Here is a 20,648-nt window from a genome sequence, read left to right on the forward strand (position 1 = left end):
TTACGTATGTTCAACACACAAAACAAGCCTAATATATGACGTTAAAGACTGCATTCGGTGCACATGTGCACTGTTCCAAACATTCTGTACTGAAACTGTCTGGTACGAATACATGGACCATTACACCCCTAGTTTCTTAGCCTCACTTTAACCAGAAGAGTTTAGTGTATTGGACAAATTTCATTCACAGCAGGACTGTTGCTTTAGTTTCAGCGAGGTGTACCTAATAAACTGGCCAACTGAGTGTGTTTCTCTTTAGAGGACCCACACAGTGTGAGTTAATTCTACTTTCTACCTGTTTACCAGATTTCTTTGTTTCAGGGATTTTCAAGAAATCAGCTTCTGTGTTTAAAACAAGAGAATCAGGAGAACGAGACTTCCAGAAAACTCGAAATAAGTAGATTTGGAAACTGGTGAAGATGGAGGAGATGGCGTCTGCTCTTGGAACAGAAACGTCAGAGGTTGTTAGTTGTATCCTCGGCCGTCATGAGTGATTATCCAGTCCATGATGGACGCTGTGTTCACTCACATGTATCAGGTTGGTGCGGCAGCAGGACAGTAACTCTGGGCTCATCGTTCCTTTGTGTTGGGATCCATCTAGCGGTCGTTCTGGGTCATAACAGCAGTTAGTGGTCAACATGGACGCCTGTTGTTGCTGCAGTGCAGCAGGGAGTCATGTAGAAGTGGTCAGACGTGAGGACGGCTGTCAGCTCTCAAGAACTGCTCACAAGGAAAATTAATTATTTACAAACTGTTTATTGTGAGTAAGAGTAAGGCCTTTTACATGTCTGTACAGAATACAGTATGTTATTATTAAAAAGGTATTTTTCTACTTTTTTTTTTTTTGCAAATTTACTCAAACTTCATCTTGAGATATGCGGTGTCTTAACATAGATATCTGTTGGTTTAGCAGATGTGTAAATAGATATTCTCCACAACATGTGTGTCATGATGCAGAGACGAATGCACAATGGAAAATATCTTATAACAAATTGTGCAATGAAGTGAAAAGCATCACCACAGTAAATAGATTCTTTAGAATATAAGATAACTCTACTGATCACTGATGGTCTTAGACATTAGGCAAGGCAAGTTTATTTGTATTGCACATTTTAGCAACAAGGCAATTTAAAGTGCTTCACATAAAACTTAAAAGCAACATAGGGAAATATAAAAAAACATTATACAATTTAAAAAAATAGTCAAATAAAATAAAAAGAGGTTATTGTACCTGATAAACCTATTTGTTCACTCATAATTCTAATGGGTTATGAATAATCAGGCTTTTCACATTCCATTGTTTTTTTTGTTTTTTTTTATTTCCCACCTCTCTCACCGATCAAACCTCGTACAATATTTCCTCTTATTCACGATTGTTTGCACTACATTCTGGTTAAAAGCAGTCAAAACAGCGGAGAAAGCTTAATTGTACTTGGCCTTGTTAAGACATTCAAAACAGAGGAGAGAAGCGGTCAGCTCTGCTCGGCCTTGCCTGGACGCTCCGTGACCCAGACCATAGAGAACAATACTAGAGATTCTACCACATATTAATTTACCTGACCTTTTGCATGTTGTCTTTGAATTCCTGCATGATTCAGTAGACACAGACTGAGTCGATAGTTCGCTCCTGGAAATGAAGCATAATGCGATTGAACAGTTCCAGGAAGAAGCTGAAATGATGCTTCTCGCATAGTGGTAAGATCAAATTCGCCTGAGTCCTTGATGGTTTCAACACACCGGAGGAGGTCATCTTTGTTCTCAAACACAGTGTTCACAGCACCATCTTACTGCATTTGCTCTTGGAAGAGACCTAGATGGAGACAGTCTGGACTCCTGATTTTTTTTCAATGGTGCATGAGGTTCAGTGAGCATAGAGTCAATGAGTTCATTCTGTACAGTAGCAGTCTGCAGATGCTCTTGAAGAACTACATCTAGTGATGCTACAAAATCCTCTGAAACCAGCAGGATATTGTGAGCTTTCTCTTTCATCGTCGCCATGCGGGGCTATCTAAAAGGCACCACTGATCTTGACAGTATTATTTTCAACAGGATGTGCCTGTTTTTGTCAACCTCACTATGCTGATGGATCCCTATCCTGTAGCTTTCATCAAGCTGAGCACCTATGCTTGCCTTCCCAAACTTGGTTAGTTGTATTGTATTTTCTGATATGTGCTTCAATTCGTTCTATCCTGTCGTTTGAAAAATAATGTAGGGAAAGCAAAATAAAGCACTGGTGCAAGCCTTCTTAAACCAGCTTCTTGAAGAGGACTGCACATTGTCTTCCTCTGTCTTTGGATCATTGTTGAATTATGTCATTTAACAGAATTTTCTGACTCCATTCTAGCTAGCTAAATAGCACTCTCTGTCTCCAACAATGCTATGCTCAACATCCCCTTCTTGGGCCTGTAATGTCAGATACACCATGAGCCACTCTGCTGCCTCCCCATTGATTGTTGGTGTGTAATCAGCAGCACTCAGACAAAAGGTGCGTTTGACTTCATGCGGCCCTTTGCAGTGCTGACTTAACGTGGTGCATAGGTACTTCATTCTACAGGAAGTAGAATGTGTCCGACTTGACGGCAGTGTTTTTATACCCCACCCCTGCAGTTGCCAGCAGCTCACGTTTGACTATCAAATTGGGCTGAACAATTAATTGCATCTGCGATATTATCGCAATGTGATAAAATTAGATTTTCTAATCGCAAAGGCTGCGATTACACTCTGGTCACATGACACAGGAGAGTAAACCAGTCTGCAGAGGAAGCATCAACTTGACATGTTATGCTGTACCTTGACTTGTTGTACAATGTGAACTGAGATAAGGACTTATTAATTGGTGGTTGAACTGTGGGTTTTTTATTGAGTGCTTACTGTACAACACACTGTGTTGAACTTAGTTTTTCTTGTTGTCTGTCGTTGGCCGACCTGATGATGATATATTATTTAATGACATGACAAAAATTATTTAAATTTAAAATTAAATATTTCTTCTCCACCATTGCTCATAATAATAATTCATGCAATTCATGCTTCACCTAATTTCATCATAAGACAGGCCTGACCCACAAGAAAGAATAGTGTATGTTTAATCTATCTAATATTGTATTGGTCATATATAATATCCGTTTTGAATAATACAGAAGGTAAAGAGCTAAGTTTTAATCTCATATTAAATCGTAATATTGGTTAAAAAAAAAAAGAAGAAAAATCAGATTATTTTCCAAAATCGTTCAGCCCTACTCTCAAGTCAGATGAAGTCATCTCGAACACACCTTTTATTGCTTTTGCAGTGCAGGTTGCATCCGTCCTACTAAGCTCCTATCTCTTGTATTGAAGAGGAGTGAACTACACATGTACAAACTATAGCGAAAGTTTATGGTCAAAAAGTCCGGCGCAGAAATATCCTATCAGTAATGTCCTATCAGTAACTTTAAACAACGTAGACCATTTGTAATCTACATTTTATTGCAGATTATATATTTTACTCACTATGTAATATTTACCCTGCATATTTAAAAAATGTATTCTGTATATTTTTGTAATTTTTTAATTAAATTAAAACTTAAACTTAAAACTTATTCAGTGAATGTCTCGGATGTGTCTAGCGTTGAGGAGGCCAACCGCCACTGCTATTGTTTTTTTGTCCCTCCCGGTAGGTTGTAATGACATGCGGCTAAGTAACGATACTTTAGCAAATGAACTGTTAGCTTTCCTGCTCTGCTTCCAGACCAGCGTGTGAAGTCCAGGGGAGATGTTGGGTAGCTCTAACTAGTGTTGTAGTACTCAAAACTGGTCATGGTCTCGAGACCGGTCTTTTTGATGGTCTCTGCATTTGTACTCGGTATTGTCTCGGACATTGAGGACTCAGGATTTTATTTCAAGACCATAACTTTGGGAATATCAATAAATTGCTTTTGCATTGTCTGATTTATTTGTTAACATCCTAATTTTGATTGGATGTAAAACATATTGCTTCAAATGCAACCAGTAACCCTAATTAAAAATGTGTTGCCATTAACGACTGTCCCCCCACCCCGTGATGGTAAGCATGGAAAGGGAGTGTTGAATAAAGATGCTTACGTTGATTTCAGCTCTTATTGTTTGTATGTGGGTGATTTAATGGGAATGTGGATCTTTCAGATCAATTTGAGGAAGTACCTGATGATCTCTTTCTGCATTTTATTGTGCGTCATGTAATGTGGGGAACTGGTCTTGGTCTCGACTTGGTCTCGCCCTCCCTCAGTCTTGGTCTCAGCCTCTAAAAGTCTTGGTCTTGATAAACTCTGGTCTTGACTTGGTCTCTGTCTTGACTACAACACTAGCTCTAACCACCTTCTCTTTCCAGTAGTTGGGAAAACAACATACAGACTGTCATTAATGGACGCAATAGTCATGTTTACATATAATTGTCAAGCAAATTTTAGGCAAACTTTTTAAATGTCGCAAAAAAGAAAAAATTGTTGCCTCTCTATCAACTGCCTTGGAGCGAATAAACCCCCACCCCTACTAAATGTGCATTTGTTCCCTTTAATAAAAAAAAAACAGTACATGAAATAAGAAGTAATTAGTTTACTCTGACAGGAGAGATGATCAGAGGGGGAGAGATTTTATCACCATCACTCAGACCAGGACAGAAATACGGTAAGAGTTTGTCAGTGAAGCAGCAGCCAGTAAAGGAGTAGATAAGAGCTGCAGCATCTACGTCATAAAAGGAGACCAGACCCTCCTCATAATCCACAAACACCCCCACCTTCTGAGGCCGAGACTTCAGAGAGAGACGGACTGGAGGGCCAGCAAGAGCTCTGTACTGATTTCCATTTCGCAACCATACAGTCCAGTAACCCTTCTCGGGACTCAGTGTGATGTCTCCCTTCCTGTTGATCGACTCTCTGGCCACTCCTAGATCCCAGTCAGTCTTTCCTTTAACCTGAACCTCAAAGTAAAATTTGCCGGAAGAGAAACTCTGCTTTCCTAAGACATCAACACAAATGTCAAATCTCTCTGGATTGTCTGGGATATCCATCTTCACACCACCATGACTGACTTCTTTCCCATCATCAGACAGGATGAGTTTAGGATGTGCTGTATCAGGATCAAGAGTCACATCCACTGCATACTGCTGGACCCTCTTCAGCTCAGACTCAAACAGCTTCTTCATCTCTTTACTGAGTTTCTCTTCCAACTGATTCACAGCTCTTCTTACAGTTCCCTCAAATGATGGATGGACGCTGATCTTGGTCCAGTCCTTGGTGGGTGGAGGGTGGATGTTCAGGGACTGGAAACTCTGGAGAAGATGGAGGTGGTCTTCAGAGCGTGAGAGCTGCTCCACCTCAGTCCTTCTCTTGATCAGCTCAGAGATTTCCTGTTCCAGCTCTTTGATGAAGCCTTCAGCCTGTTGCTCTGTTGTTCTCTGCTTCTCTTCGATGGTGTCGATGAGCTCCTTCAGGCCTCTCTCAACAGACTCCTTCAGAGAAGTGAAGACCTGAACACCTTCTGCTTTCTCTCTGTCTGCATCTTCCTCACTGAGGCCAACCGACTGTTTGATCTCCTGAATCTTTAGTCGTCTCTTCTGGATCATCTGCTGAATTTCAGCCTCTGTCTTCCCCAGCTCGGCCTTCTTTCCTTCATATTCTTCCTTCAGAGGAACAACATCGTGCATCTTGTGGTCTGAAACAGTGCAGAACGTGCAGACACATGTCTGGTCGGTCTTACAGAACAGCTCCAGAGGTTTATCGTGCTTCGTACACATCCTGGCTTCCAGGTTCTCCACAGGGTCGATCAGCTGATGTCTTTTCAGGCCTGAAGCTGTCAGATGAGGCTCCAGGTGAGTATCACAGTAGGAGACCAGACACACCAGGCAGGACTTCAGGGCCTTCAGTTTGGTTCCAGTGCAGACGTCACAGGGAACTTCTCCTGGTTTGGACACTTGTTGCTGTGTGATGTTGCTGCTGCTGCTGCAGGCGTCCTGCTGAGCTGACTGCCTGAACTGAGCAGCCATCTCAGAGATGAAAGTGTTGACACGCAACTTCGGTCTCGTGTTGAAAACCTCATTACACATCGGACACTGGCATGGTACATTAATATCCCAGTGTTCAGTGATGCAGTTTTTACAGAAGTTGTGTCCACATGGTGTGCTGACAGGATCAGTGAACACATCCAGACAGATGGAGCACAGGAACTGATCTTCAGATCGCAGATAGTTCGCAGCAGCCATATCTACACATGTAGGGAGAAAAGAACCATTTTATTGAAAAAAGTTTTAAATATTTGTTTAAGAAGAAAATAGTTTAATTACTTTTCTTTAAGACCAATTGTAATTGAATAATAGCTCTAAAAGAGCCTCCTGCTAGTTTCTTGGTGGAAAGCTTACACTATATTGCCAAATGTTTTAGGACAACCCTCAGAATCATGGAATTCAGGTGTTCCAATCACTTCCATGGCCACAGGTGTATAAAATCAAGCACCTAGGCTGCTTCTACAAGCATTTGTGAAAGAACGGGTCGCTGTCAGGAGCTCAGTGAATTCAAGCTTAGTACCGTAATAGGTTGGTACCTGCGCAACAAGTCCATTCGTGAAATTTCCTCTCTACTAAATATTTTGCGGTCAACTGTTAGTGGTATTGTAACAAAGTGTAAGCGATTGGGAACAACAGAAGCTCAGCCACGGAGTGGTAGGCCACATGAAATCACAAAACGGGGTCTGCGCATGCTGAGGCGCACGGTGTGCAGAAGATGCCAACTTTCTGCAGAGTCAGTAGCTACAGACCCTCAAACGTCGTGTGGCCTTTGGATTAGTTCAAGAACAGTGCGTATAGAGCTTCATGGAATGGGTTTCCATGGCCGAGCAGCTGCATCCAAGCCTTACATCACCAAGTGCAATGCAAAGTGTAAGATGCAGTGGTGTACAGCACGGCGCCACTGGAAGCAGTGAAGAAGTGTTCTCTGGAGTGACGAATCACGCTACTCTGTCTGGCAATCTGATGGACGAGTCTGGGTTTGGCGGCTGCCAGGAGAACAGTACTTGCCTGACTGCATTGTGCCGAGTGTAAAGTTTGGGGGGGGCGCATTACAGCCATTGTTTTGGCCGATAGTAAAAGTTACTTCAAAGCACGGGGCACTTCCTGTTGGCTCGGAGGCATTGCGAGGCTACCCAGCCAACCAATCGCAGCGCTCACGCCCCGCGTTGCCTCGACTTGAAGGTACATTTTTGAGGAGGTGCACGTCAGGCTACGATGTAGGTGACGGCGAAGGGTGGGGGTCTACACCGTGGATTCTACACAAATTGCACTTTATGGTGGGGGGTTGTTTTTCAGGGGTTGGGCTTGGCCCCTTAGTTCCAGTGAAAGGAACTGTTAATGCTTCAGCATACCAAGACATTTTGGGCAATTTCATGCTCCCAACTTTGGCAAGGTCCATAAAGACAGGGATGAGCAAGTTTGGTGTGGAGAACTTGAGTCCTGACCCCAACCCGATAGAACACCTTTGGTTGACTGCAAGTCCGGCCTTCTTGTCCAACATCTGTGCCCTGAACTCTCAAATGTGCTTCTAGAAGAATGGTCAAAAAATCCCATGAACACACTCCTAAACTTTGTAGACAGCCTTCCCAGAAGAGTTGAAGCTGTTATAGCTGCAAAGGGAGGGCCAACTCCATATTAAATACGGATTAAGAATGGGATGTCATTAACCGTCATGTTCATGTAAAGGCAGGCGACCCAAAACCTTTGGCTATATTGTGAAACTATCAAGGGAAATCCAAGGCGTCATAATCGTTGCAGGAAAAGATCAGTAATCAGGAAACTAAACTGCAAACATCAGAGGTTCAGCTTCAAGTCCCTAAAGTGGAAAAAATCCAGTTTCCAAGTGCATTACCTCAGTCTGAAGGATTTATTAATTAACTTCAATAACATGGTTAAGGATGCGAGAACACACTATTTTTCTGAACTCATTACTACACATAAATACAATCCCAGGTTTCTGTTTAAGACTGTGGATCAGCTGGTAAACCCAACTAAACCTAATGACGACTGTGAATTGTTTTTTCTTATTTTACCAATAAGGTGGTGTCAATCGGAGCCTCTGTTACCCCCGCGGCCTCTTAATCAGAGGTTCCTCACCAGCAACAAGAGACTTTTAACCAGTTTTATCCCATCGACTTGTCTGAGCTTTTAAAAACTGTATCACAAATGAGAGTGTCCTCCAGCCCACTTGATGTAATACCTACAAAGTTTTTACTGAAAGTAATAGATTCTGTTGGGCCCAATTTGATCTCTGATTTCAACAGGCTTGCGTGAACCCACTTTTAAAGAAACCTGGTTTAGATCCCTCCCTCCCACATAATTTAAGACCAATTTCAAAACTGCCTTTTATTGCAAAGATTCTAGAAAGAATTGTGTCCAACCAGCTGCTCACTGTACTGGAAAATAACAAAATATTTGAAAAGTTTCAGGAGGTACCGCAGCACTGAAACTGCCCTGCTTAAAGTCACCAATGACCTTTTAATGTCTGCTGATGAAGGCATGTGCTCAGTCCTGGTACTCCTGGACCTTAGCGCTGCTTTTGACACCATTGATCACAACATCATGTTAGACAGACTGAGGCACTGGGTGGGGATCTCTGGTACTGCCCTAGAATGGTTTTCATCCTACCTGTCAAACAGGAGGTTTTGCGTGTCTGTAAACAACTGTCTCTTCGTTCTGTCCAGTTAAATATGGTGTGCCTCAGGGGTCGGTCTTAGGACCCATTTTGTTTTCCTTGTATCTGCTTCCCCTTGGACATATTATCCATAAACATGGCATTTCTTTTCATATTTATGCTGATGACACACACATATACTTGCCCACAGACCATGGAATGCTGAGTTCACTTAACAACTGCCTTTGTGAAGTTAAAAAATGGATGTAAAATAATTTCCTCCAGCTGAACTCAGACAAAACAGAAATCCTGGTCATTGGGTCCCAGCAGATGACAAAACAAATACTGCCATCTGCTGGTTCCCTAGTAAATCACATTAAGCCTGTGGCAAAGAACCTTGGTGTTTGGTTTGAGAGTAATTTAAATTTCGAGCCGCACACCACAAAGCTTGTTCAATCATGTTTTTATCAACTTAGATCAAATTTTTGCTATATTTCTATGTTAACTTTTAAGGACACCGAGACCATTTTACACGCCTTCATTTCATCACGCCCAGATTATTGCAACAGCCTTTTGTTTAACCCAAAAATCTATTGATCGACTCCAGACTGTCCAGAACTTAGCTGCCAGGCTTTTAACCAGAACAAAGAAATATGACCACATTACCCCTATTTTAGCTTCATTACACTGGCTCCCAGTATGTTTTAGAATTGACTTTAAAATTCTATTGATTACTTTTAAAGCTCTTCATGGTCTCTCGCCTTGTTATATTTCTGACCTTTTAGTCCCATACACACCAGCACGTACCTTGAGATCCTCGGGCAGAGGTCTGTTGTCTGTTCCAGAGTCTCGACTGAAAACTAAAGGGGACAGAGTGTTTGCTGTCAGGGCCCCGAGGCTCTGGAACAGTCTGCCCGAGGAAATCAGGTCAGCTGAGTCAGTGAACTCTTTTAAGTCCCTTCTTAAAACATACTTTTATAGGAGAGCCTTTCCCGATCTTGACTTTATTTTATCCCTTTTATTTTATTCTATTTTACTAGTTTTATATTTATCTTAAACGTGTATTTTAGTCTTTTCAGTGTTTTCATGCTTTTATCTTGTATTGTTTTTGTATTATTGTCTCTTTGGTATTATTGTCTTTACACTTGTTAAAGCACTTTGTAACTTGTTTTTGAAGTGCTCTACAAATAAAGATTATATTATTAAAGTCCTGAGAACGGACTGAGAGGCAGTTTGAAGCAGTTCCAGTGGGCCGCTGTATAGTGGGCCTGTGGACAAACAGCCAGAGTTATATTTTAACCAACGTCACAAGTATGAAAGAGTGGAACTTCCTGCCTGAGTAGAGCTGCAGGTTTGTGTTGATGCTGCTTGTTGAAGCTGTAAATGTGATCAGCTGTACTCACCAGTGTTTGGCAGAGACTCTGCTGTGTTGTTGAGAAAGACCTGATGAAGTCAGTCAGAATTTCCTTTCAGAGACAGACTCGTCTCGACAGCTGCTGCTCTGACAAACTCTGAAGCTCTCCTCTGCTCCTCCTCTCCAGAGTTGCTCCGCCTCTCACTGCAGCTCTGCTGCTCACGTTTTGTTTCCTCACTCTGACTTACACTACTATCCCATTTATTAAGTATTTAACAATGCACTTAAATTAATATTTCCTCTCAGTTCGCCCGCTCTCTGTTTTGTGTGTTCTCAAAAAAAGCATTCTCTGGCTCTGTAAATGGAAAACAAAGAAAGTAATGTGGCCCTTGCCACAACAGTGTTCCAGCCAATCAGTAACAGTGCTGGTGCTCAGCAGTGACGAGGGGAAGCGGGGTGGGGGTGGTTCAGTTGGAGAGAAAGTCTGTTACAACAGCACATTCCAACATGCTGAACTCCCAGCACCGAGAGGAAGGAGAGATTGCCGAGAAACAGCCAAAGAGGAAAAGTTCTAAGGAGTAAACAGAGATAAAGTTTTAAGACCAGGCGAAGGTGTGTCAGTGCTGAAGGAACCAGATTTTATTTTGGGGTGTACTTCAGGATTCCCACTCTTTTTTTAAGAGATCATTTTCCAGGACTTTTCCAGGACATTTTCTGTGATAATTTAGCTAATATGATGTCCTAATATGTGTGTGTCTATGAAATCAACCGTTCCTTGTTTAAGTGCTATGTTCTAATGTTATATTTTAGAGTATTGTATTTTCTTTGTTTGTTTTGGAAATCCCTTTGTGATCTATGTTTGGCAAGTGCTTTTCTTGTGAACACAGCTGGGCTCCCAATTCATTGTTTTGACCCCGTCTTCCTCTTCATTCTTATTCAGCTTTCCTAACACTCAACTCATATGAAACCATTGCTCCTAGCCAGAGTTGAAACACAAAACGCTGCCGCAACAAAAACCAAGCAACTGTAACATAATGTTAAAATATTTTTCCAGGACAACACAAGATTTTCCTGGACTTGCAACTTGTTCCCTCATTTTGTGTGTTTTCCATTACTGGAAAATTGGTCAGCTGTTTTCCTCAGTGCGTGGAAGTACCACTTATAAAACAAAAACTAAGCCTTTTCAACCAAGAATTCAATCCAATCTTTTTATTTATACACCACATTTGAAAAATCTGGTTTACAAAGTGCTGCACAAGAAAGAAAAAATAAAACATGTCAAACACAAAACACAAACACAGAGAAAAACGCACAAGAAAATGGTTTACGAACAATTGAAAGGCAAAAACAGAAGACCACACAGCTCCTGCTTGATTAAAAGCCAGCTTTCAAACAGGTTTTAAAAAATTTGAGGGTGGGGAGTATTTTGAAATATATATAATAAAAACCCCCAAAATAAACTAGCAAAGTATCAGTATTTTAAGTTTAATGTAAGGACAACAAACAACCAACTAAAGTTATTGCTACCTGCAAGAAGAAGCTCTGCAGAAACCAAATGAAAATGGGACAAAAGCACTGATATTCCTAACTTTACACTGTCTTTACTGGTGAAATGATTGTGGTTTCAAGAGTTTTATTATTAAACGTTGTTGAATATGTTGTTGTTGGCCTGTAGCATTGAGCTTTGAGATATTTTTTCATCTCCTTAGAACCAAACTTCTTCAGATTTTCGATCGTTTAAAAAAAAAAAAGACTCCATGAATTACCAGGTTACCAACACAATATGGCCCCCACCTCCACCGTGTACCGCTGATTCATAGCGATCAGCAGAGTGATTAGTGCTGAAAGAGGTGTCACATGACCTGGTGTTAGGGCTTAGAGTGCTGCACCGGGGGGTCCGGTAGCACAAGGTTCAACCTGACTGGTGCGGTGAGACGCCAGCAACTCTGAATGACAATGGCCAGTACGAAGAAGAAACCAGGTAAGGTTGGTCGTGTTGTCAGGTGAAATGGTTTCTACATGCAGCACAGGAAGGAGATTTTAAATACCGTGTGTCCTGATGTGTCGCCCAAACTCACCAGTCAGTAAACATTTGTCAGGATAATCTCCAGCTGTTACGCTGAAACTTTGTTAGTTTCAGTCATTCTTTCTCTCTGTCTGTAATTAACATCTCTCTCTTTGTCTCTCTGTGTTTCCTTTCAGTTGATGCTGATGAGATTAAGCGGCTAGGAAAGAGATTTAAGAAACTCGACCTAGATAACTCCGGCTCTCTGAGTGTGGAGGAGTTCATGTCCTTACCGGAGCTCCAGCAGAATCCCCTCGTGCAGCGAGTTATCGACATATTCGACACCGACGGAAATGGGGAAGTCGACTTTAAAGGTGAATAAATTATGAAACTTCTCTGATGTCCTGTGTTCTTAAATTCTTTTTATCCCTCTGAAAGTTTTTACTGTTGACGTCAGCGTCAGACGTCGATTATTTGTCAGGTACTAAAATAATCAGCTGAATATCTCCTGGTTTCTTTACTTCTCAGTGACAGTAAAATGAATATTTTTTGAGTTGTGGAGAAAACAACACGTTTGAGGACGTCCTCTTGGGCTTTTGGAAACACTTTTTTCACCATTTTCTCACGTGATCAAATAATCGTTAGTTGCTGCCGTAATGTGGACAAAATCCAAAGATATTGATTTATATCCTAATAATAGCACAAGCACCTTATTTCATGTTTGCACAGGTAAAGACACTAATTTGACTTTTTCAGTCCTGATACCAATACCTGGACTTTGGGTATCTGCTGAAGCTGAGTACCAATCCGATGCCAGTGTAAAATGAATGAGCTGTAGTCCTCACTGTGAGGAATTGACTGGGAATCATTGTTTTCTGTGTAAAACAACATCGGGTTCAACTGAAACATTGCTTCCTAGCTTTGTAAAACAAAGTGCTACGTTAGCTCTCCTAGAAAAATGTTCGGGTCTATCGGCGCACCGCTGACACATCACCAAGTGAGCGCGTAATTGAAATAAAGAGATCGGCCCCATGAATCCATAGATTGTTCCTGATACCTGATCCTGTTATTTGAGTCAGCATTGGATCGGTGCATCCCTAGAATTTGCACGGCTGTTTCAAGCGATAAGAGAGGAATATTAAGATAAAAAGGAGATGAAACACGGATCGCACAATTTGATCGATCAATCAATTGAGCAAGTATATAACATAATAGATCATTCCTTCTCATCGCTTAAAATGGTCTCAAAGTTCCCCCTGGAATTAACGAGTTCACCGTTGTCGTCTCTGATGACTGACAAACATGGATAATCTCACAGTCTCTACATGAAAAGTTGTTCTCGATGCTTGGGGAGCGTTTTCAATGAAATTAATTTCACTGAACAAATTCTCCCACAAAATCAAAGTTTGTAGCTAAACTGAAATTTGTTGCTGCTATTTACTGTCGGTGTGTCCAGAAAGCTGAAAAGACATTATGACGGACATTAAATGCTGTGACACCAGAGCGTTTCATCCAGATGTTCAGGTTTTGCAGGCCGTCCATTAACTGGCTGCAAGGCTGGAGTTTGGATTCCCGGCTCGTCCTGTCTGCATGTTGAAGTGACCTGGGGAAAGACCCCAGTTTGTTGCTGATGGTTAGATCAGCAGTGTGCATGGTGGCTCGCTGCCCTGAGTTTGTGAGGAAAAGTGTAAAGTGATGAAGATACAGTCCATTTCAGTTAAAGCACAGGAAACTTATTGTACTCTTTAAGATCGTTAACATCACCTTGTTGGTTAGGGTGACCAGACGTCCCAGTTTTCTGGAGCTGTCCCCGTTTTTAACTGTGTGTTAATCATAGACTGTATAAAGTGTTAACAGATTATCCATGGCCAGAAAGACTGGTCAGCAGAGCACACAGGTGTCGTGCCGAAAAGTGATCGTCCACTGAAAATTGTTTGCTGTCCGTGGGAGCGCGCGCAGCATGTTAAAACTGTATATCACCCAGTCTCTTTACAACTCGCGCTGCATCTGGATCAAACAGACATAACAAGCAAATAAACATCACTGTAGGTCCGTGGCAATAGCAAAGGTATGTCTTTGTGAAACTTTAACATTTCCTTTAACGGAACAATCACAATTGTGGCCAAATAAGTGTTTGCAGTTTATAGCGTAACCAGGCCTGACATTTATGTGATTCTAAACAATAATAGAAGCCTGTTGTTGCTGATGGATTATGTGTTTGGTATATTTGGAAAACGGACAGTAGCCTATAACTAACAAGACTTACTGCGGATTTATAGATAAAATAAACAAATGATCTCTTTTGCAATTATCCTTATGACTACATAATTTAACTGGACTTAAACTTAAAATGCATGATTCTACTTGCCAGAAAGTGATTGCAGCCTCTACCTATTGACTGAAAGGTCGTTTTTGCCTCAAAATGACTTGATTTCATTGAGAAGAGTTATATTTGACAGATTAAATAAAAATATAATAATAATATTTTTTAATGACACACTGACCATCAAACAAAAAATTCCCCCGGTTTTCATTTCAGAAATCTGGTCACCTTATTGTTGATGTCTCTGCTGTCGGCTGCAGAGACAGAGTACTCACACAGTTTACTTACTTACTTACTGTGTTATAACGTGGAAGTCGTCCACATTGTAGTCAAGCTAATGGATTTTTAGCCATTAGACTTTTCTTTCTGAAGTTCTCCTGTACCTTTTTCCAACAGACATGATCAAACTCACTTCATATATAAAAGATTTAAAGGTTGTGGGGAAGCTTGTGTGACATTATCAGGCTCTCAAGTAAATTATTTCCCGTTCACGGCATGGTGAATTATGGTCATTTTGTGGACATTTATTATGTTAAAAAATTAATTAATTAATTCCTGGTGCTCACTAAAGTGTTCCTAAATCCTATCTGATTAAAAAAATGTGGGATACCACAGACACAATGAGAGAACTAACCAATTTTAAATATTTTAATCTGGTCCCAGGTATTCTCTAATGTGCGGCCATCTTTAACTGACGATGTTGTTTTCTGTTCTTTGGCAGAGTTTATTGAGGGAGTCTCCCAGTTCAGCGTCAAAGGCGACAAGGAGCAGAAGTTACGTTGTAAGTGTCCAACATACACCAGTTTGCTTCAGAGTGTGAGACACATCTCATGGAAAGTTCTAGAAAATCTGCATTAAGATTTTATCAGGCTTCACAAGCCAACGATCACTGAGCATGTTTAACTCGGACTTTTCACTGTCAGCTGTTGAACCTTTAAATATACCTTTAATCAGCCAGAATATTTTGCACTTTTTAGATCTTATAAAACTTGGATTTAGTGAACATTTCACCATCCAGATTACAGCAAAAGCAGGATTTCTTTGGATTTACACTTATAAGTAAGCACCCATTCGTTGGTGTTTGAAATGCTGCACGTGTTTGGTCTACAGACGTTACACATGCAGTGAGGAGAACTTCTCTGTTGAACATCCGCAGACATCCCAAACAAACCTTTATAAATAAATGCTGACATCTTTCCTCCGTGTCGCCTCTTTGACCTCAGTCGCCTTCAGGATCTATGACATGGACAAAGACGGCTACATATCCAACGGGGAGCTCTTCCAGGTGCTCAAGATGATGGTGGGCAACAACCTGAAGGACACCCAGCTTCAACAGATCGTCGACAAAACCATCATCAACGCAGACAAAGACGGTGATGGCAGGATATCCTTCGAAGAGTTCTGTGCCGTAAGTATTGAGGATTCAGCTCCATCACCTGTTTTACTCACCAGAGGGCTTCAGGTTGGGTGGAGACCCAACTACTGAGAGAAACATCTGCCTCTTTAGGTGCTAGCTGGTTCACTTCCTTCACCAGTTAGTCTCTGACTGTGAGCAGGTCGTGTACGTTGGCTTCATCAAAATGTGTAGCTTCCAAGGCGCATGGAGAACCGAAACAGTCTGAAGAGGTCAAAACTCCTACAACACTTGTAGAAAGAACAGCTTTATTGTGAGACCAAGATGAAGGCCACAAGCTGAAACACAGAACATTATGCTGCATTCAGACCAAACGCGAATTGAATCCACGCAACGCTTTCCTCGCGTTTTAACTGCCAAGCGTTCACACACAATGCTATACCGCGAATAAACACAACTCTCCATTACTACAGCTGTATGAACCCAAAGGAAACATTTTGCTGTGATTAAATAGCAATAAACGGATTAAACTGATGCCGAAATAACTACAATATGATGCAGATTTGTTAAACATGTGAATTTATGCTTTGTCAGGTCTGTCAGCAGGACAGCAGGACAACAACTTCTAAAATGTTTCTTTTCTGAATGGAGTTTGGATCGATCAGGGCTATGGGTCACAGTAAAGTACAATGATAGCTGGAATAAAGTTACAGACACATGTTTTCTGACCTCACCAGGTAGTTCAACCTCTTCGCTTTCTTTTCTCCCAGCACTGTCCAGTTTTGTCCGGTTTTTATATAAATATGAAGTCGTAGTCCGACAGAGTGCCAACCGACACGAACAACAATGGAACCGGATTTACATGGAAGCTAGCTGTTGAGAAGCTCCACTGAAGATAAATCAACGTTGTAACCCAGAAAAAAAAAACTAAAGTAAAAAGCTAATTTAATAAAATAAGTTAAATCTGAGCTCCTAGCTGAGCAAACGCGTAGAATCAGAGCAGAATCCGGTCCGACTGCAGGTGTTTATTTGTCCAAATGCTGCAGCGCTGCTCTTCTCCCCCAAGTTTAGCAGCTCGCCCGCCGGCCAGCAGAATTTCTGTCTCCCGCTCTGCCTGGCGCCCTCCAAGCGACGCTCTGAAGCCTCAGTGACGTACGGACAATCTCAATGCTGATAGGCTATTGCGACTCAGCGTCTTGCGACTTTTGCGTCACTGGCACCGCCCACTTCGCATCGCCCACTTTGCATCGCCCTACAGAAAATCGCGGCTCCACGCGTCTTTGCATTGACTATGTATGAAAACACACCGCCAATTATTACTTGAACATGGATGCACATGAACACAAATAAAGTCCACACCGGATCAATTGGGCTATTATTTTGAAGAAGCTTGAATTTATACTTAATTGAAGTTTTACACTAAGTACATTAACTTAACAGCCGCCTACCCGTTTCCTGGCCTGGTGTGGGAACACATTTTGACTAATAAACGCAGGTCTCCATTAGATGCCTGGGGTCTCATTTATAAACGGCGCGTATGCACAAACCAGGGCTGGAAAGCAAATACGAGAGCACAGTTTCATATATTGTTATCACATGTTCGTTGCCTTATTGAGCCCCAAGCTGTGTGCCAGTGTGTGGATGTGACGCGCTGCTTGTAAAAACACGTTATGGAAAATATAACTCTATTTTATTAAAGAAATCTTTCAGCTCATGTCATTTACAACAAGTCATTTCTTTTAACTCATCAGCAGCCTCGTTAAGTGAGTGGACTGTTTGTGGAGCCTAAGTAAATGTTTAAACAAGCGGAATGCATTGGGATTACTCTCTTTTCAAACGGGGGAATCCAAATTAGTACCTGGGTCATCCCGTCTTGTGTCCCCCTCCAGCCAGTGACGTCACTACTCAAGAGAGAGGCCTGTTCCTGCAGATCGGTTATAAAGGGGTGGAGCTCCGGTGCCCCCTTTCCTCCAGTGCACAAGCATTGCGTAAATAATTTTTATAAAAGCAATATTCATACTGTTTGAAATAAATAAACTGTTTCATAGTAGCCTCTTTCAGTTTTGTGTGAGAGGAATTAAAGGCCTGTCCCAAATAGAGGCAGGGTCAGTTCAGTGATTTTAGCAAATAAAAGCCCGGGCTGTTATTCCAAGTTTTACGGTAGTTGCTTTCCACCAGGGCGAAACATGAGTCAGGCATTTCACCTAGAACCACACATGTGAACCTCATGGTGGCGCTGGAGAACCAAACATCAGTCCATGCAAACCCTCGTAGTTTCAGTGTGGAGTGAACCAGCAGCAGCCGTGGAGGCGCTGCTGACGTGTTCTGTTCCCTGTTAGTGATTCTCAGCAGGACTTTTCAAAAATGTTAAAAACGCTAACCAGGAAATGACCTCACTGCCTTTGGTCTCCTCTCCAGGTCGTCGGTGGATTAGACATTCACAAAAAGATGGTGGTGGACGTCTGACAACCTTTTTCCCTCCATTTACTGAAAATCTGCTTGAAGACGTCGTCCAGCAAAAAAAACGCTCAGTCTGTTTTCAATGCAAGTGTTTTCTCTGTGAACCCCCACACCCCCTCGTCCTGCCCCCCCCCCCCCCCCCCCCCCCTCCTCCCGAGCCTTCTGAAGCCAAACTTTTACCTAGTATTATTGAACAGGGACTCTCAGTGACTCGGCGTCGCACTTTAAAAGTCGACGGACAGCTTTTTTAAACGCAGAGCGACGGTTTGAGTTTGGTGGAGGAAAGCTGTGGTTGAGTGTGTATGTGTACTGTAAGTTTTACTGGGTTTTCAAGGTATGTGGGTTTTTTATATTTATTTTGGTGTCATTGTTTTTTAGTTTTCTTTTTTAGAAACAAAGGAAGTATCTTACAGAACGTAAAACTTTAGTGGACGAGTGTAGTTCGTTTTGATGTTACTTGATTTCAGAACAACACAAAAACAGCATGAGGTGCCAACAAGAATTTATTGACATGCGTTTGAATTAAACAGGCTTAAAAGCCGTGTCTTTATGTTAGAGATGTATAACTGTATTATTGAATGCATTTATCTTACTGGAGTTTTGCATCATTTACACCTAAAGAGCAGCTTTACGCTCGTGTTTGGCTAAATTCAGTCAGAGATAACAGACTGGGACCTGCATGTTTTTAAACGATGCTCTGTGGCTCTAATGAACGCCGTCGTTTTTTAACGAACTTTTGTGTTTTTAAGCACCCAGTTGTGATAACAACATGAAAGCCGGGGTAGGCAGTTTAGTTCAGACGCATTTCTTGTATTATATTTGTTGAAATTCTCTTTATATCTTGACGATACATCACATGCTCTGACACAGAAATGAAAAATATCCGTGGCTGTCGCAGGACTGTAAATAAGCACGGCCAGTCGTTTCATTTGGTCCGAATGAAATGATTGGCTGACCTGAACATGTGTTTTTGAGGGAGGCCTGAAGGGATTTATTCGGAAGGATACTTTCAAACATCCAGCTGTGTCTTGATAGTTCCTCCAACGTGGGCTCCCCCAGCTTCAAGTACAAGACAAATTATGGCATGTTGACATGCCGGAAGCTGCATAATTCCTGCAGGACACAAACGTAACATATTATCAGGGTCGAGCGCCAACTGTTGATGTCAGTCATTCCTGAAAACTGCTTCACGTGCGCAGCTTTACTGCACCCAATAATCGGAGTTGTTTCAGTTTGCATTCAGCCGAGAAAAACTTCTTAAGAAAAGACGCAGAACTTCTGATTTTTCTCCAAAGTATTTTACGTTTGCTTAGATGCTGTAAAGCCAGCGATCGCTATAAAAACATGCAGGACTCGCACACAGATGCTCTCACTTACATTTTTTAGGTCTTTATGAAATCAGTTAATATTCCTGTGTTTCTAAGATTTAGTAAAATAGTCTGTGAAATCAAAAATAAGCTTCGGCTGCAGGAAACCTGCCGGGCTGCACGGTTCATTCTCTGACGCGCTGTGAAAGACTTTTCTACCTGAAGCGGGAGACTTGTGACGTGTTTGCATGACGTGTGATCTGATCTCCTCTTTTATTTTTTCTTCCTCCGCCCGTGGCTGTTTGCATGTAGATCAGGTTTTTATTAAAACTCTAATTTCTTTCTTTTCTCAAAGCTCGAGTTTACCAGGCTGGTCTCAAAAACAATTCAGTGAAATGAGCGAAATGTCTTGCAGGTGCAAACAATCATAATATTCTGTGCATGCTACGTGACACGAAGAGTGTGTGATTGTATTTACTGGTTACGTTTGACCACTTGCATATTTGAATTTTTCTACAGTTATACAATAAAATCCACAGTTTTTGGTGCATGTTTAATAGTTAGGAATCATGGAAAATAGCTATTTTCAATAGAACTTAAACTTAAAGGTTGTTTATTCAGCTGTAATAGTTTGGTATTTTAAAACACGTGACATGCTGTTATTTTCACATTGATGTCAGATCGTGTGTTTCATGGTGACAATAAGTAATCTGAACATTTTTGTCTTTCATTCATTTAGCATTTCAGAGTTTCGGCTCATTTCAAAGACCGTGTTGTGTTTACATGTTTAATAATGGTGAAAACATGAACATTTAAGCACGTGGGTGTTTCCAATAAAAGGTTTAAACATAAAAATGTATAAAATTTACTCTACTGAAACTGTAACCATGAAGCTGTTTTTGTCGCCCGCCACTCGCTTTTTTTTTCTTTTCTTCTTCACTCTGTTTCTTTCGGGTGGTGTTTTTTTGTTAACAGTCGGCGTCGAAGCTTCCTGCTTGTTTGGTTTCAGGTCGGCGCTGAAATGTCTTCTGGCTGGTTTAAAGGGATGTTTGTGAGATGGAGGCCTCGTGGATTCAGATTTTTACTCTTGTTTTCATCTCTGCCGCGTCACTGAAACTTCATACATTGGGAAAAAATGAGAAATAAACTGTTTGAAAGTTGTTGCAGATGCTGTGTACATCGTCTTATTTTAGAATAATTCAATTCATCGTTCCA

General features: G+C 41.4%; 2 protein-coding genes across 2 annotated transcripts in view; one reads left to right on the forward strand and one right to left on the reverse strand.

Moving 5' to 3' along the window:
- ppp3r1b (protein phosphatase 3 (formerly 2B), regulatory s1ubunit B, alpha isoform, b) overlaps window positions 1-20,599 on the forward strand; it is a 55,541-nt gene extending 34,942 nt beyond the window's left edge. The window contains exons 3-6 of the mRNA XM_038734658.1: window positions 12,187-12,363; window positions 15,034-15,093; window positions 15,536-15,720; window positions 18,085-20,599. Of these exons, the coding sequence (XP_038590586.1) occupies window positions 12,187-12,363; window positions 15,034-15,093; window positions 15,536-15,720; window positions 18,085-18,132 (470 nt within the window). The 3' untranslated portion in view covers window positions 18,133-20,599. The remainder of the gene's footprint in view (window positions 1-12,186; window positions 12,364-15,033; window positions 15,094-15,535; window positions 15,721-18,084) is intronic.
- On the reverse strand, window positions 4,555-10,278 carry LOC119915068 (E3 ubiquitin-protein ligase TRIM39-like). The gene is made up of 2 exons (XM_038734646.1): window positions 10,034-10,278; window positions 4,555-6,216 (listed from the first exon to the last, which is right to left on the reverse strand). The coding sequence occupies exon 2, from the start codon at window positions 6,212-6,214 to the stop codon at window positions 4,565-4,567; it is 1,650 nt and encodes a 549-aa protein (XP_038590574.1). The 5' UTR covers window positions 6,215-6,216; window positions 10,034-10,278; the 3' UTR covers window positions 4,555-4,564.
- Window positions 20,600-20,648: the final 49 nt, after the last annotated feature.

This window comes from Micropterus salmoides, unplaced genomic scaffold (assembly GCF_014851395.1).
Source record: "Micropterus salmoides isolate LMB-PRFRI ecotype aquatic unplaced genomic scaffold, ASM1485139v1 Ms_hic_scaffold_1, whole genome shotgun sequence".
NCBI lineage: Eukaryota > Metazoa > Chordata > Actinopteri > Centrarchiformes > Centrarchidae > Micropterus > Micropterus salmoides.

Bases quoted from the DNA above. Each gene is read 5' to 3' on its own strand.
- LOC119915068 (XM_038734646.1), bottom strand. From the start codon at position 6,214: ATGGCTGCTGCGAACTATCTGCGATCTGAAGATCAGTTCCTGTGCTCC.